Source organism: Thermobia domestica, chromosome 15 (genome assembly GCF_964235325.1).
Source record: "Thermobia domestica chromosome 15, izTheDome1.hap1.1, whole genome shotgun sequence".
Lineage (NCBI taxonomy): Eukaryota > Metazoa > Arthropoda > Insecta > Zygentoma > Lepismatidae > Thermobia > Thermobia domestica.
The window spans coordinates 112,658,074-112,674,763 of record NC_137468.1 but is presented as its reverse complement, the minus strand read 5'-3'; the positions used below and the strand labels follow the sequence as shown (position 1 = coordinate 112,674,763).

The window sequence follows — 16,690 nt, the reverse complement described above, 5'->3', positions numbered from 1 at the left end:
ACACCACACCTTTCATATCCCACCATATGCACAGCATAACCTTTGCACAGTGAATATCTCGTTTTGGTTGTGATGGACCTGGTTCACCTGGTTTCACCCAGGCCTTTTTTCGTTTAGGGTTCTCGTAATGGATCCACTTCTCATCACCCGTAATAATTCGATGCAGAAACCCCTTTCTGCTCTGTCGTTGAAGCAGCAATTCGCAAATGGTTTTTCGTCTTTCAACGTCTCTGTCTTTCAATTCATGTGGAACCCAATGTGACATCTTTTGAATCATTCCCATGACTTTCAAGCGTTTGGAGACTGTTGTTTGATCAACGCATAATGCTGCTGCAAGTTGTTCCTGCGTTTGACACGAATCCTGCTCGAGCAATGCTGTCAATTCTTCGTCTTGAAATTTTTTTGGCTGTCCAGCTCGCTCTTGGTCTGCCAAGCCGAAATCACCACTTCTAAACCGTGCAAACCACTTCTGACACGTTCGCTCAGCTAGAGCATGGTCACCATACACTTCCACCAAAATACGATGACTTTCAGTCGCACTTTTCTGCATGTTAAAGTAATGCAGCAGGACACCCCGCAAAAACACTTTATCAGGCACAAATTGCGCCATGTTCACTTAACTACAAACTGGTGTTGTTGACGCTTTAATCCACTGCCCTATACTACGAACGATACGCGATGACAGGGGTTTGCAACACATGTGTGGATACACGGAACTGTGGGACGCTCTGTTCGTTGCGCCATCTCTTGTCCACCCGCACAAATTAATTCCTTGACCAAATATATATATATATATATATATATATATATATATATATACTTTGAAAGAAAGTATGGGTGCCATTTTATATCAAAATCACCAATAAATTTCTTTTAGTATTAACGTAAGTAACTAATTTATGGAAACCTCGAATCGGAATCCTCTTTACTAGAGAAAATCTTTTTAGTTCCTGTAATAACATTTCTGTCAAATGAAAAGGAGCTAAATATATCAATAATTTAATATATCTCTATGACTTATGGACACAGGGCCGTATTTACAAAAGCTCTCCATTGATTTCTGTCCTTAGCCAACTGGACCAAGTTTCTACTTTATATTCCAATCTCTGCAAAATCCATTTTAATATTGTCCTCTCATCTGTGCCTCGGTCTTCCTAATGGTTGTTTTCCTATTTGGATTTCCAGTTAGAACTTTGAAAGCGTTTCTAATTTCTTCTATTTTGCCTACATGACCTGTCCATTTGAGCCTCCTAGACTTGATGACCCTAACAATGTTTGGTGAACATATAAATTATGAACTTCCTCGTTATGAAGTTTCCGCTATACCCCATTCCCGTTCCTCTTGGAGTCCGAATATTGGTCTAAGAATCTTGTTTTCAAATACTTTCAGTTTGCGATTTTCCCTCAGTCAGTGACCATGTTTCGCAACCATACAGCACAAACGGCATGATTATCGTTTTATATTTTAAGCTACAAATTCCTCAACAGAATTCGCGACAACAAAAGAATTTTTTGCTGAATAATAACACGAAATCCCTGCTTTCAGTTGACAAAACCATTACTTAAAGTTTATTCAAGGAACGTTCAGTACCTCATGTAAACAAATACACGTGGTGATTGTTTGATTTTATTGGTTAGAGAGCCTTAGAACGCCCATGCGGTAAAATAAAATAGTCCTTGCTTATAAGGCTCATTAGCAGAATTCCTTAGAATTAGACAACAGAAACAACATTTTTCATTACAATTCTCTGTAGTTCTATTCGACAAAGCTTGAGAATAAATAATCGAGACTGTCATCAATCAGTTGAGTGACCACAAGAATTACGGATTCGAAAGTCATCATATTTTTCACCGCTTCTCATTTCTATGACGATGGAACTGAATTTGAATTTAAACAACATCGAGTGTGTCAGTATTCATCTTAGCGACCCTGAAAACTATGTATTCGACACTATGTTAAATTATGTTCAATTATACATATCACCCCTCTCCAGCCTACCCCTACAGATGCTACGGATATCTTACAGTCACAATTTTTTTTTTTCAGGCTATAGGTCATGCGTGCACCAAGTTTACTTTAAACTGTTCCAGGAGTTCCAGAAATTACATACATACATATAAACACCACAGACGTACATACATATACACATAGGTACAATTTTATATACAGTGTGTCTTAAAAGTCCCTTGACATAGGGTAACTCTGTTATTATTAGAGTTACAACAAAATGTAAGAGGAAAAAACATCTCCAAATATGATGTTTTCAACCTAAAGTGAAGGGATTTTATATATTGGACGAGACATTGGGCTGTACACTTTTTATGTGCCCAATGTTAAATGAAAATGCAACGTTGCCATTTACCTGGACCCACAACATAAGTGAATGAAGTTATTGTATGAAATGGGGGCTGGTCTTCGACACGTTAGCGTAAAAGACAGCAACTTCATTCACTTATGTTGTGAGTCCAGGTAAATGGCAACGTTGCATTTTCATTTAACATTGGGCACATAAAGAGTGTACAGCCCAAATGTCTCGTCCAATATATAAAATCACTGGACGTATTGGACGATATGTAGACGTATTGGACCTCCCTCAAATACTTTGGACCCCTCCCAGTTAATATTTCTGGGTGTAGAACTGGCAGTACTGTTTGTTTTGATGTTCTTTATTTTTTTGGCTTCTGTTACATGCTGATCCTTCATCTGGCGGGTTTCGAGGTTTCCTTTCCAGAACATATTACATTGGTAGGCATTATTTCGACACATGTGGAAGTATATTGTGTTCATCGTGCATTGCGTAACAAGCAAGACGGATGATTTGGAATGTAGTTTTTTTTTTCTTTTACGCACATGTGTGTGTGTGTGTGTGTGTGTTGTATGAATATGTGACATTCGGAATTCATATACCAGTACCTATTTTGTATCAGCTGTTTTGGTTTTTAATTATTAGGTTTAATTTTATTGTGTGTGCTTTAATTCTCTAAATAGCCTACAAATTCTGAATGAATTGTATACCATGACTTCTGTAAATAACTTACAAAAAACATTGACCAGCTTTCAACTGAGGAAAAATTTGCAATTAAATCTTAGACAAAACAAGCAAAGGGCAATTCAGGAGAGTGTTCGAAAAAAAAATCCAGTTTAAATTTACAGGATATCTTATGCAGTAGTGTTGTTTGCACCAGATACATTTCCTCAATTTATTTTAAATTTTTCTGGATAAACTGTGAATAAAGTGTGTTCAATGTACATTTTTTTATAACACTAATCTCTGCTACGAACTCTCTTCAGTCAACGCTGAAGAGGAATTCGGATCACTGTCAAGGACTGAGTTTGCTAGAATGAATCGTTCGCAATAATCTAGAAAAAATATTTAGTAAATCTACAAAGCTTTGAAATTAATATTAACAGTACCTCTGGCGTCAGCAAAAGACGAAAAGTTTTTTTTCCACATGAGAAAGAATTGACACTTTCAAGGAATTGAATGTCCCAAGAAAGGTTATCACCATTGGTTATGCTTTCCATCGAAAAAGACCTTACAATAAGAATACCAGAGTTCAACCAGCATGTATTAGACAGATTTGCTCCAATCAAAGAGAGGAAAATGAACTTACTAATTAATTAAGGTTATTAATCGGATAAAATGTTCTGCATTTTTTATTTTTTAAAAACAGAATTTTATTTAATTTAACATGTCACATAGCATTTGCATCTAAAGTTATGCTGATTAGTCAATGAGTCAACTTTATATCTTCTGTCTCTTATCGCTCGCACTGCAACACCCGAAACCACAATCCACCGGCCGCCACTGTACCAGGATATTTATATTTTGTACTGTTAAGTTTAATAGTGATTTATTATTGTTAGAGATAATACTAAAATACTGTCAGAAAGTCAGTCGAGATTGCATAATTATTTATTGTTTTTAAAGTTTCATGATATGATCTGTAATGGAATAGGGTTATAAGAACTACGCCATCATTTTCATAACGTGACAAGAAGAGCTGCATTCATATCATTTCTAGAAGGATGTAAAGTCACGTTAAAAATAATAAGACATTTTCCTGTCTAAGAATTAACAAGTGTGCAAAAAATGAACAGTAAAATTGAAGTAAGTTTGTGTAAGAAATAAGATATATATGTGGTTCTCAATACTTACATGAGATTACAATATTTTTAAAGTACGATTGTACATAAAATTAACATCAACAAGAATATGAAATAAATTCATTACACTAATTCACACAATGTACCTGGTATTGTTCAGTTACCTCGCAGAACTTAGAAACTTAAATTATTCTACCCAAAACATGTGAATTGATTGTTAACTCTGACCTAAGAAATCCATAGTTCACTATTATCTGATAAGTTTTGAATACAACTTTCAGAATCTCATAGGAATAAAATTTAGAACACTACATGAATCACACTTCCCTGCCGCAACTATATGTTTACGACGGTTTTGATCTTGCAGTGTTCTCTAGGGAATGCTAGGTTTGTCCACTTCGTTGAAGTACTTGGAGAAAGGGTGTGAGAAAGAAGAAGACAGGGAAGTGGGAAGACCCTCTTGGTTCTATCTCTTTGGAATACAGCAAAGGCAGCATTTACTGGGGAACAGAGAGTTATGGGCCTCCTCTGAAGTGTCGTAATTAAACGCTAAGGTGCCACCCGCGCATCCACATTCAAATCACATGGTCTCCCGCACAATAGCAAGAGCTCACCGCAAGGCTGCAATTAGCAGCATAGATACTGGGATTTACAATGAAGATCACGACGCCGATAACCGCTGACTTTGGTCTGCGTACATTTGTAACCGGCAGATAAGGCGAGACGCTTGCTTGCTAATCTTTGTCAGTACGAGATAGCAGTTTCGAGATCCACGATGAGTAGGAGGCGAAACTGGGTTGTAGAGGATGAGGCAGACACCACGTCAAATAATTCAATGCATTAACTACAAAAGTACTATACATTATAATGAAAACTAAGACGATGGCAATGTTAGTCCAGGAATTCTGCCAGAGTATTCGCTTTAAGAGAGAAGCAATACGGGTTCGTAATCGAATTTATACAACAGGCACTTGATACCACGAATATTTGTGAAGAGTTAGTTGTCTTACATAAACACAGATTCATAACTCTTCACGAAGTGAATGAAAAATTCTGGGGAAAAAAACTTTAAACATAATCACTTCAAAATTATTTACTTAACCCGATTCTTAAAATCATTAAATATAACATATTGTATAGTCTGAACTTATAACGCATACCCAAATTTCTAGTCAAAAAGTGTGTCAAAACAAAAAGGCCAATGGTTTTACTACCACAAAGTATAATCTCCGAGTGTATTTCTTTTCAATGAATTTAGTTTAAGTTGTAAAGCCGATATTCAGAAGCCGTAAAGCCGATGTAATACAAGGGTACGTCGTAAGTCTTGGAATATTTCCACAATCCAAACAGCAGTCATATGTATACGCCGTGACATACTATAACTACAAGGTCAAACTGGCCCAAGAAGTAGTGTGGCATGCTAACTATTTAACACGGCGATCACCACTCCGTCATTATCTTTAGTCAGTTTTAGCGGCAGTGACGATGAGTGCTCAACAACGTCTAATAATGTGAACTGCTATTGAATGAGATCGAACTCGGGCATAACGCTGCGGCAGCAAACCAAAACATTTGTGACGCGAAAGGGGAAAATGCAGTGAGCCATCGCAACTCGTTGATTCAAAAAACATCGCACACATTGTAAAACTGTCGAAGATCAGTCAATATTCGGTTGCTTCACGGTAACATATTCGGAGGTCATATGGCATACCATTGGGGAAAACCTCATCCACCAGCACATGCTGGTTGTGAAAAAATTCAGCATATCCCAGTCCATTGTAGTGTGTCACCTTCACCAACTCGGAAAAAACATCAGGAACTGTTGCATTGTGCCATTTAACTTGGCCCCAACTAAGGCTCACAGGAAGTGCCGACACTTCTGCAAAATCCGCGTGATGTCCGTTTCTTAAAACGAATGATGGATGTGTTTTCACAATCCAAATGTCCAAAAACAGTGGTTGAACAAGGCCCAATTTCCAGAACCAGTCGTGAAACCGTGCTGTTTCGAGCATATATAAAGTTATGCTCTGTGTGTACTGGAACTATGAGGGGTAATTCACCTTGAAATTGGCCCTAACGTACCATCAATGCCTTCTTTATTCCGAACAGTTGGAGCGTATGTATACTGCACTAAGCCAAAATATCCGGCATTGGTTAATCGAAAGCGCGCCCTGCTGCAACGTGATAACGGATAACTATACTTGGCTCTGAAAACATACACAAAATGCAAAAACTTGATGGCATCTAACTGATACCACACCCGGCATACAGCCCTGACCTTGCCCTTTGAATTATTTTTTTTTCCGGTCTTTGGCGGTCTATAAGAATGTTATACAATGCTTCCCTCTTAACCAAGTCGTAGCTCTGTCCGAAATCAATAAATAATAAATAACTTATATACGGGATGCTGTATTCCCATTTCTTTTCGAGTATTTGGCAAATGGTAAATATCTAGTTAACAGTTGATCGATTTCGCTTAAATTTAAACTGATAATTTTCAATATTTTATCTGCATATGGGGCCAAGTTTGCTGAGAGAACGTTTGAGAGGATTTCTAGGATATTAACAAAAGAAAGAAGGCTTTATGATTATTACACTAGATTTTGTCGCCTTTCTTGTGAATTTGAATAGTGACTGTTTCTTTCCATTCTTGAAGCAATTCCTCCTTGTTCCATATAAGAAACGTTCCACTATTTTCCCCTCCAGCTAAAACTAATTCAGCACGAATTTCATCTACACTCAGAGATTTGTGTTCATGGTTCTGCTGTATACATTTCACTTTTTCCACGAACATTATACTTTATCTGTGTACTTAGCAAATTGTCAAAAAAAAAAAAAAAAAAAAAAAAAAAAAAGTATTTCCACCTATTTAAAACACTGGCTGTATCCGTGACAATTGCCCCGTTCCCTTTCTTTAATATATAAAGGCGAGGTACATTCCGAATATTTCTGATTTTACTCTTATCTTGAATTTCAGTAGCTTTAGCTTTCAAAAAATCTACGCTTCATTGTTCTAAAAATTTTGAAAATCTCCCACCTGATATTAATGAAATTTTGTACAGTACTATCATTGGGATTTTGTAATCAATGCACTTTTGTTTTGCTATACTCGGCTAATTCAGTGCATTCCTGGTCGAATCATGGTTTATTTCTGTGTGTTTCCATGTGCCCCAGTTTTTCTTTTACTAAAATTTTAATATTATCCCTAATTTTAACCTAAATATCCTGAATACTAGTGCATTCCGAATCTTCTAAAACCGAGAATCTATTCAACACTTTAATCTGCTATTCTCCTCTCACTTAACCGTTTTTTAATTTCATCAAATTAAACCATCAAATTAATCTTTGATAATCGCCGAGTCAGTATCATAGTCATTTCCTCTAAACGACTAAATATCAAATAAGCTAGAGTGTCCTCTTTCATCTATTAAAACGTGATCAATTTGATGTGTTTTTTCCATCTGGTGAGGTCCAGCTATATTTATAGGTACCACAAAAAAAGGAATTTTACACTCTTCACGACAAGGTTTCTGGATGTTGCAATGTTTGCGAGTCTAACGCTGCTGTCATTACACTTTTACACTTTCGCTTCCTATCATATGCTTGAAAACATACTCTTGTTCAACCTTTGCATTGAAAGCGCAAACAGAATTTTCATGCGGTATCGTGGGAGTTTGTCAAATACAGGTTCTGCTTCTTCATGAAAAGTGCCCTTTATATGTTTATCCTTATTTTCTACTGAGACATGCACATTTACAACAATAATATCGCATCACTGGCCCTTATGCATAATAAAAGAAAGTTAATTTGAAAATCTTAGTTAATCAAATTCTAAAGAAGTTAATTCAACACGTTTAATTGATCATATTAGCTCGTGAATGAAAAACCCAGATCCCAGTTAGTAATATTTATTTCCTTGCCCATTTATTAAAAAAAGGAAGTAAAATTTGTAGTCTGTTCAGTTCCCTTTCTTTTCCATCTAACTTCTTGAGCTACTGCCACAAAATTACCATAAAACTATGTCCGTTTACTGACCGGCATGCGTCAGTATTACCAATAAGTATTCCTGGAATTAGACAATTCTCGAAAAACGGGGCCATAAAAGATCTCGAGAAGGGAGGAAATCTCAACTATTCTCTCTCCTTCAAATCGAATACTGAGCAGAGATGTTCACCCTCGCGAGGGTGGCCCTCTCGAGGGCATCCTCACCCTCAAGTTCCCTCGCCCACAGTGACGCGAGGGCGAGGACAAATTTTGGCCGCGAGGGCGAGGGTGCGAGGACAAGCTTCGATGGCGAGTGTGAGGGTGCGCGAGGGCGAGGGCAAGTTTTGGCCGCGAGGGCGAGGACAAGCTTCGATGGCGAGGGTGAGGGTGCGCGAGGGCGAGGAAAAGCTTCGACGAAGAGGGTGAGGGTGCGCGAGGGCGAGGACAAGTTTCGGCAGCGAGGGCGAGGGTGCGCGAGGGCGAGGACAAGCTTCGATGGCGAGGGTGAGGGTGCGCGAGGGCGAGGAAAAGCTTCGACGGAGAGGGCGAGGGTGCGCGAGGGCGAGGACAAGTTTCGGCAGCGAGGGCGATGGTGCGCGAGGGCGAGGACAAGCTTCGATGGCGAGGGTGAGGGTACGCGAGGGCGAGGAAAAGTTTCGACGAAGAGGGCGAGGGTGCGCGAGGGCGAGGACAAGTTTCGGCAGCGAGGGTGAGGATACGCGAGGGCGAGGACAAGCTTCAATGGCGGGGGTGAGGGTGAGCGAGGGCGAAGAAAAGCAAAGGCGCGAGGGCGAAGAATTCAATAACGAACTTTTTAAATGAATTAAATGTAGACACCGTAAATTGATAACACTTAGTGTAATCCACTTCATCAAAGTCAGTTATTAGTTGATCAATAATTTTAATTGATCTTAAATTAGGATTATCTTATAAATCGCTACTGTTAATGGTTTAATTGAATTGTCAATTTTGTAAATAAAATCTCATTCTAAGATAATTACGTTAAGTGTAGATCGCAACTATCTAGGCCAGCCCACAAACTGTTTTTAATTGAAATCCTATCCGTTTTCCAAGTACCCAGTTACAAAACTATTAAGTCAATACTGAAAACTAAAAACGAAAATATTTATTGCAATTATTTATATTAATTTTCTTCTTCTTTAAATAAATACAATAAAAATAAAAAATAAAATTAAACGACTAACACGATTGGTATTATTGGACGGGAGCACGTTGGCTCAGTGCTACAGCCAATCTCTGGTTTCAGGGGTCACTCGTTCGATCCTAGGCCAAGTGAGTTCGTGGAGGACGATAGCGTATACTTGGGTTTTCTCGGGACTTTTTCCCGTTTTCTCATTCCACCTATTCTTTCATCATCATTCACTTGCAATTCCATCAGTCTCCTTTAGCCATCGATGGCATAACCGTTGGATGTTAAACTAAAGATTTATTTTATTTTATTTTATTTTATTTTTTTTTTATTTATTTTTTTAAGATTGATATCTTTGAAAGCGTTTTTAATATAGTGTAAGAATATGCAGCGCACAGTCTTGAAAAGGGAGACTATTTTTGGCGTCCAGTAGGGTTCTTTCTGTGATCTGTTACCCTTCATTATCGACGTTTTTATTATTATTTTTTTTCGCTAAATAGGATATTAAAATAGAATGATTTGGTTCTATATCGCAAGTTTTAAAGCTCACTGACAACTGATATTTAGTCAGCAAAGCATAGGAAAACTTAGAAATAAAGAAGCAAAACTACCTGAAGTATTCGGCTATGGTTCATCTAATCATAGGCGTCGTAACGAGGGGCTTGAATGGTCGCGTTCCTCCCAGATTTTCGTCACACGTATGTAAGCAAACTAAGAAAATAAAAGCATATATTCAGGGGTGTAGTCGAGAGTATACGGAGGTGTATTGCTCAATCTTAGTCATTTGCGCATACTTTCTGCATCAAGGCGTGTAGTACTATATTCAAAACTAGCATATATAACCTGTGAAATTTTTAAGACTAGCGTATACTCTGTGAAAATTTTAAGACTATGGTGTACGCCGTGTGAAATTTTAGGACTTGAGCAGGAAGTTTTTGATAGTCTATTATTGCAACACAGCCCCTGCCCGCTGCAGCCCCTAGTTATTCGCCTCTACTTTCTAAACATTTTCTATATATTTTACATCCCTGGAGTTGGTGGCCCCGCATCGTGGAGGTTGTGGGGACATTATCTACGCCTTTGGTCAAGTGACCTTACATTTGAACCTGTCAAGTGACCTTACATTAACATAGATTACTATTGAGATAAGTGGGTAAAACTGCATTAAGGTTTACACCTATAATTTCATGATTCTTAGTGTTCATCCTCCCGAAGGGGAACTTTCGAAGATGTCCTCAATTCTAACTATAGAGAAACGTTCTCACACAACAGAATAAACATAATTTCAAACCGTTCATGATCTATATTTAGAAAAAAATAGCACTCTACTAACGTAATTTGCTGTTTTGGAAAATACTCGTATAAGTTTTACTTATGAATATCTGGGAATCAGTCGATCTGTCTGTATTCTGACGTATTAGAGTTAATGTCCCTGTATAATTCATCACCGATGCCGATGCTAAATGGTACGTGAATCTATAGTTTATGGTAGGATCCGAACCACCATAATGCGTTCAAACTTCACTCAAGGGAATCAAACCTGAGACTTGCTGCAAAGCAGACATGCTTGCTAGACACTATACTAACTTCCTTTGTATATTTCAATATCATTAACTTTCAGTAATCACCGGTAATCGACCTATAACCAGAGTCGAAGTCTAAGAGGGAGTTATTGAAAATGTTTAATTATCCTCATTTTTATGTAAATATTTCACTTTAGAATATTAACGTTTAAATACTCCTCTCCCCCATACAACCATTATACACGCTAATACTATGTAACAAGCAGTAACGACTACATATTATCAGGTGCAACATTTAATCAATCAACATATAACATATAAAGCTTATAAAATTTTAATTAGTCAGCTGGATTACATCTTATGAAAAAAGTTGCATAATTTCCACCTTATATGTTAGTTGTTTGACGTAACGTAAGCATGAAGGTAATCTTAGATCTTTGTTCGAAATTCACATTGAAATGACATTCGCAAAGAATCTTCAGTGGGCTGAATCTCTTTCGTTCCAGGTTGGCTACAAGACTGCGATAACGTAGGACGTAAAAGTGAAGATTTTATTCCCCAGTCAGAATTTTTAAACTATCCTATCTCTTCAAGTCAATAATTGTCTGTTTTGCATTGTCACTTTTCAACCACAGAGCAAAATAATTCAGTCACTCTACTCCTGTTTTAATGATGTATAGCAGCGTGTAACAAATTGTTGTGAGGTCCTGGGCAAGAAAAGTTTGTGATCGCCCTTTCAGTTTTTAATTGCTAATTATAATAAAATTTCTGGAAATCAATTAATCTACACATTTAATTATTTGTGCTAAAGAAAATAAAGGTTTGTTCTCTTACTTTCCCGTTCCACCATTTCTTTCATCATCATTCACTTGCAATTTCATCCATCTCCTTTAGCAGTTACATAACTCTGGGGCGCTAAACTAAAGATTTCATCTTTTCTTTCATTACTACAATCTTAAAGTTTGCACGTATTAAAGTTCGCACGACATTATTAATTGTTGAATTGGTGGATTTATAAAAGTCAGTGCTAAATTATTTTAGGCTCGATAATCTTTCCAAGGCCCCTGGAGGCGCTAAGCTCTGAGCGTGCCATTTAGGGAGGAACGGTGGCTCAGCGATAGAGAAATTACCTTTGTTCGAAGGGTCGCATGTTCGATTCCCGTCCAGGTAAGTTTGTGGTGGAGGACATCGTGTTCGTGGGTTTTCTGGGGATTTTCCAGTTTCCTACCACATTCTCATTCAACTATTTCTTTCATCATTCACTTCTGTCTCCTTCAGCATTTAGCTTGCATAATCGTGGGATCTTAAACTAAAGATTTCATTTTTCATTTGCCTTTACGTATTTGTAGTGTAAGGAATCCTTGAGACAACGTTTGAAAGATATCATTTCATAATTGTGGGAATTACAGAAAATAAACTTTCCAACAATGATGGCTGCCAAAAATGAACCAAGATCAAAGTGATAAAGTGCACAAATTGGCCCCTAGGGTAGTTTCTTAAGACAAAGTTTCATATTTATGGCAATTATTGAAAAAAAAATTAAAAATTTTAACATTGCTAAGGTAGGACAAATGTATCTCTATTAGTGGTGAATATTAACAATATTTGAGCCACCTTACAAGCACATTGACACATTTCAGTTTATATTTTAAAATATCAATTAACTTAGATTCACATTCAAATCAATGAAGTCATTCATGTTATAGGTTAGAGTGGGTATATATTTCCGAGTGATAATTCAACAATAGTGTTCTGAAGTATTTTATTTGTTTGCTGACGGAGTTTCAAAATTAAGCTCTTTAGATCTTTCCCTTTGAATTTGTTCAAATTCCTCAGTTACGCTACATACATCAGGGATGGCCAACGTGTTGACTGTCAAATTCTGACAGATAGTCCGCAGCAGTCACTCTACCGCCACTCATCAAACCTTGATTTCACCCTCACCCTCATGAGAGCCGCCCTTGTATGGCTGAATACTTATGCTTGCATCGTAGTTCAAGGAACATTTTGAAGTAAAGGCATTGGATACTGTTGATAAATGATGTAAGCGTCACTATCGACCGAGATCTCCATTGTAACAGTTGTTCCATTTTAGGTGTTCCACAGTAAGTTATACGATGATATGTTTAGTTTCCTTTCTTTAGGACGTATGTTAAGCAAGGGCGGATCCAGGACGGACTTCTGGTGGGGGTGGTGGGTTGTAATACTGCTACTTAGAGCTACTTTTAAGAGCTCCAAACTCTGGGGTGCGTTTCATTTGTATATATAAAATAAAGAAGTTTCCTGGATCCGCCACTGACGATAAGGAAATAATTCAACAAATAGGTTGAATAATTGATGCTCTGATCCTCACGAAGGCGGCCCTCTCGAGGCCTCCTCACCCTCAATTACCCTCGTCCTCAATGATATTAGGGCGAGGGTGCGCGAGGGCGAGGAAAAGTTTTGAGCACGAAGGCGAGGGCGAGCGAGGATAATGGACAACTCCTATCGCGAGGGCGAGGACAAGCTTCGATGGCGAGGGTGAGGGTGCGCGAGGGTGAGGAAAAGCTTCGACGAAAAGGGCGAGGGTGTGCGAGGGCGAGGAGAAGCTTCGACAGCGAGGGTGAGGAGAAGCTTCGACAGTGAGGGTGAGGGTGCGCGAGGGCGAGGAGAAGCTTCGACAGCGAGGGTGAGATTGCGCGAGGGCGAGGACAAGCTTCGATGGCGAGGGCGAGGGTGCGCGAGGACGAGGACAAGCTTCGATGGCGAGGGCGAGGGTGCGCGAGGACGAGGACAAGCTTCGATGGCGTGGGTGAGGGTGCGCAAGGGCGAGGACAAGCTTCGACGGCGAGGACAAGTTTCGACAGCGAAGGTGAGGGCGCGCGAGGGCGATGGACAATTCCATTCGCGAGGGCGAGGGTGAACGAGGGCGAGGACCAACTGCTACTGCGAGGGCGAGGGTGAGTGAGGTCGAAGTAAAATGAACATCTATGATACTGAGTGGTGCTACAATGAACAAACGTTTATTCTTGATTTTAATTTTAAATACATAATTATTTCGTGAACACAGTACTTACCCGCAGCAAAATCACTGAGCCTGGCATAATATTCAACGATCCGAGGGTTGCGCTGCCATCCGTAAGATCACAACCATTAAGAGACAGATGTTGATCATACGGCGCCACGGAAAACAACTTCATTATCTGTTTTAAAACAAACAAAATAAAAATCAGATTACTTGTTATTAAAAAGACACTAACAATCATATAAAACATGACAAGAATTAACCTCATATCCCTACAAATACGAAATTATTATCGAAAAGTCGCAGGTTACAAGCTGGCAATTGATTAATTTAAAATTTATTCTCTGTTGCCTTGGTGGAAGAACTGTGGTCAACGCCGCAAAAATGTCGCGTGTTGTGTTTTAGTAAATCTACAAAGGAGAAGCAACAAGGCGTAATCAAATGTTTCTATGTTAAACTGAATACTTCAACCGAAATGCTGGAAAAGGATGGTACTAATTGCATAGACCGCAGAAACATTACCTAAGGGTGCAACGGAAAATTCATTGTTTGACTGTCTGCGAAATACTCGTAGCCGAGGAAGTAGAAATGATGAGTAAATCGTTCTGTCATATGATCTTTGTTGAAAACTTGGACGTGCATCGTATTGCTGCAAAATTAGTTCCACGATTGCTAACAGAACAATAAGAAAAGAGACACGTGTGGAATTCAGTGAAGATCTTTTGAATCAGGTCAACGAAACTAATAGCTTCTTAATAAACACTACAATAAATGATGAGAAACAAGTGTATGGTTATGATAAGCGAACATTTTAGTTGTTTTTTTTTCAATAGAAGGCTAGAGTTGAGTTGAGTTGATTTTGGGTTTAACGTCCCGTTCAGCAGCGAGGCTATATGAGACGTGGACATACTGATTAACGTGGAATCCGAACCACATGAGCTCCCACCGGGAATCGGACCCGGGTCTCCAACGCCAAAGGCGCGTACGCTAACCGCTTAGCCACGAAGGAATAGAAGGATAGAGTGACTATCTCGACAAAGTTCGTTAATGGAGTCAATCCATTAATATATTCACGGGTAAGGGTAACTTTAACGGTGACTGTCCATATTTTATATAAGAATAATGTGCGTTTCGGTTGATCCTCTATACAGGGTTTGTCCAAGAAGTAATGAGACTGAGTCTATAAATAGGAATTTATTCATCCGATTTTAACAACTCCTCAAAATTCTTCAAAATAGTTCCCTTGGGCGTTGATGCACAGTTGCCAGCGCGATTTCCATGATTTATATGCTCCCTGGAAGTAAGTTTCCGAAATGCTTTTTAAAGGTTTGATTATGGTCTTCTGGATGGTGGCAACGTCATCAGAACGGCAACCTTTGAGGGCGGTTTTCACTGTGGGGAACAGGAAAAAGTCTGCTTTATCTTCCACAACCTCCACCATTTCACGGTATACGTCAACTCGTCGTCGTTTTTGTTCATCACTCAACACTTTTGGTACCAATTTCGCACAATCTTTTCTTATGTTCAAATTCTCGGTTACAACGTTGTGTACCGTTAACTTGCACAAGTTCTTCCGCTATTAATCGCAGACTCAATCGACGGTCAGAGTCCAAGAATTCGTCGAAGGGTGTCCAGATCGTTCATTGTCCTTAACTGTCTCCCGCCCGTCTTTGAAGTCCTTATGTCAGCGAAAAACCTGGGCTATCGACATGGCACTGTCTCCTTAGGCCTGCTCAATCAAGGCAAGAGTCTCTAAAGCAGTTTTGCCCAAGCAAACGCAGAATAAAGATGGCGTATCTCTGCTCTATTGCTCGCTCCATTTTTCGCTTTTTATTCCGTGACCAAAATGAAAAAATACAATTTCCGCAACGATCGATCCTCATTCTATCCCTGCTCAGAAGCGTCTGCCGCGCGGTGCGATGCTTAGGTAAGATCCTCACCACCTATACCACCCATTGAGAGCGCTCTGGTGGCGACTGGAGCACTGTGCGGCGGCCAGTCTCATTACTTCTTGGACAAACTCTGTATTATCTTTAGAAGAGTTTATAGTTTTGATTTTTTCGGTATTGTTCAATATGCGTATGTCCCACATCGTTAAATCATCAACAAAGAGTATTATTTAGAAGTCTGAGGAAGAAGAGACCGGACCATTTGGAGCTCCTCATTAGGAAGTTTTTTGGCGAACAATGCGATATTGTATCCCAACAAACCTACTCGTCTGATTTGGCACGTGAAGACTTCTTTATATTCCCCAATTTACGCACGGGAACGATGTATCAACAGAAAAGATAAATATTTTGAAAGAGGTAAAGCTAAATAACTTACACAAATGTTAAGTGCCTTCATATTTAGAAAATTCGGTTTGTTTCTGGCCCTCGTTTTTTCCTTTGCGTTGTTTATTCTTTTTTGCTTTTGCTATAAATAGATGATTCATTGTTCTAAAGAATTTTGGGATATCCAAAACGAAGATTTAGTTCGCTATATCTAGCTACACAACTGACAAGTGACCGTGAAGTATATGATGGTTGTGATTCTTTCGTTGTTGCGGCAAACTTGAGATAAATGAACTGACAAGTTGGAAAGTTAACTGACAGATACATTTATCATTAGCTGCAAATATCCTCTTCTGAATGCTGGTCATTTTGATTATGGAATTATGTTAAACTAAATTAAAAATAAAACCTGTTCAAAACAGCCACTTATAACTAATAATCTGTATTACAATTCTGCCTTTCATAATGTGTTTGATGTGCCTGACGAAGGTAATGATATAATGTCGAAACTGTAATACAGATTAGTAATTAAAAGTAGTTGCTTCGGTCAACTTTTATTTTCATTTTAATATTCTCTTCTAATATTATTGTGATACTTTCTGTATATTGGTATCTTGTTGAAATTTGAGCGTCGGAAACCCCATCCTT

General features: G+C 38.7%; 1 protein-coding gene across 1 annotated transcript in view; it reads right to left on the bottom strand.

The window, feature by feature from the left end:
- The window catches only part of LOC145671207 (ubiquitin carboxyl-terminal hydrolase 48-like), a 727,624-nt gene that overhangs the window by 274,969 nt on the left and 435,965 nt on the right, over window positions 1-16,690 (bottom strand). The window contains exon 19 of the mRNA XM_081740066.1: window positions 13,822-13,947. Within this exon, the coding sequence (XP_081596192.1) occupies window positions 13,822-13,947 (126 nt within the window). The remainder of the gene's footprint in view (window positions 1-13,821; window positions 13,948-16,690) is intronic.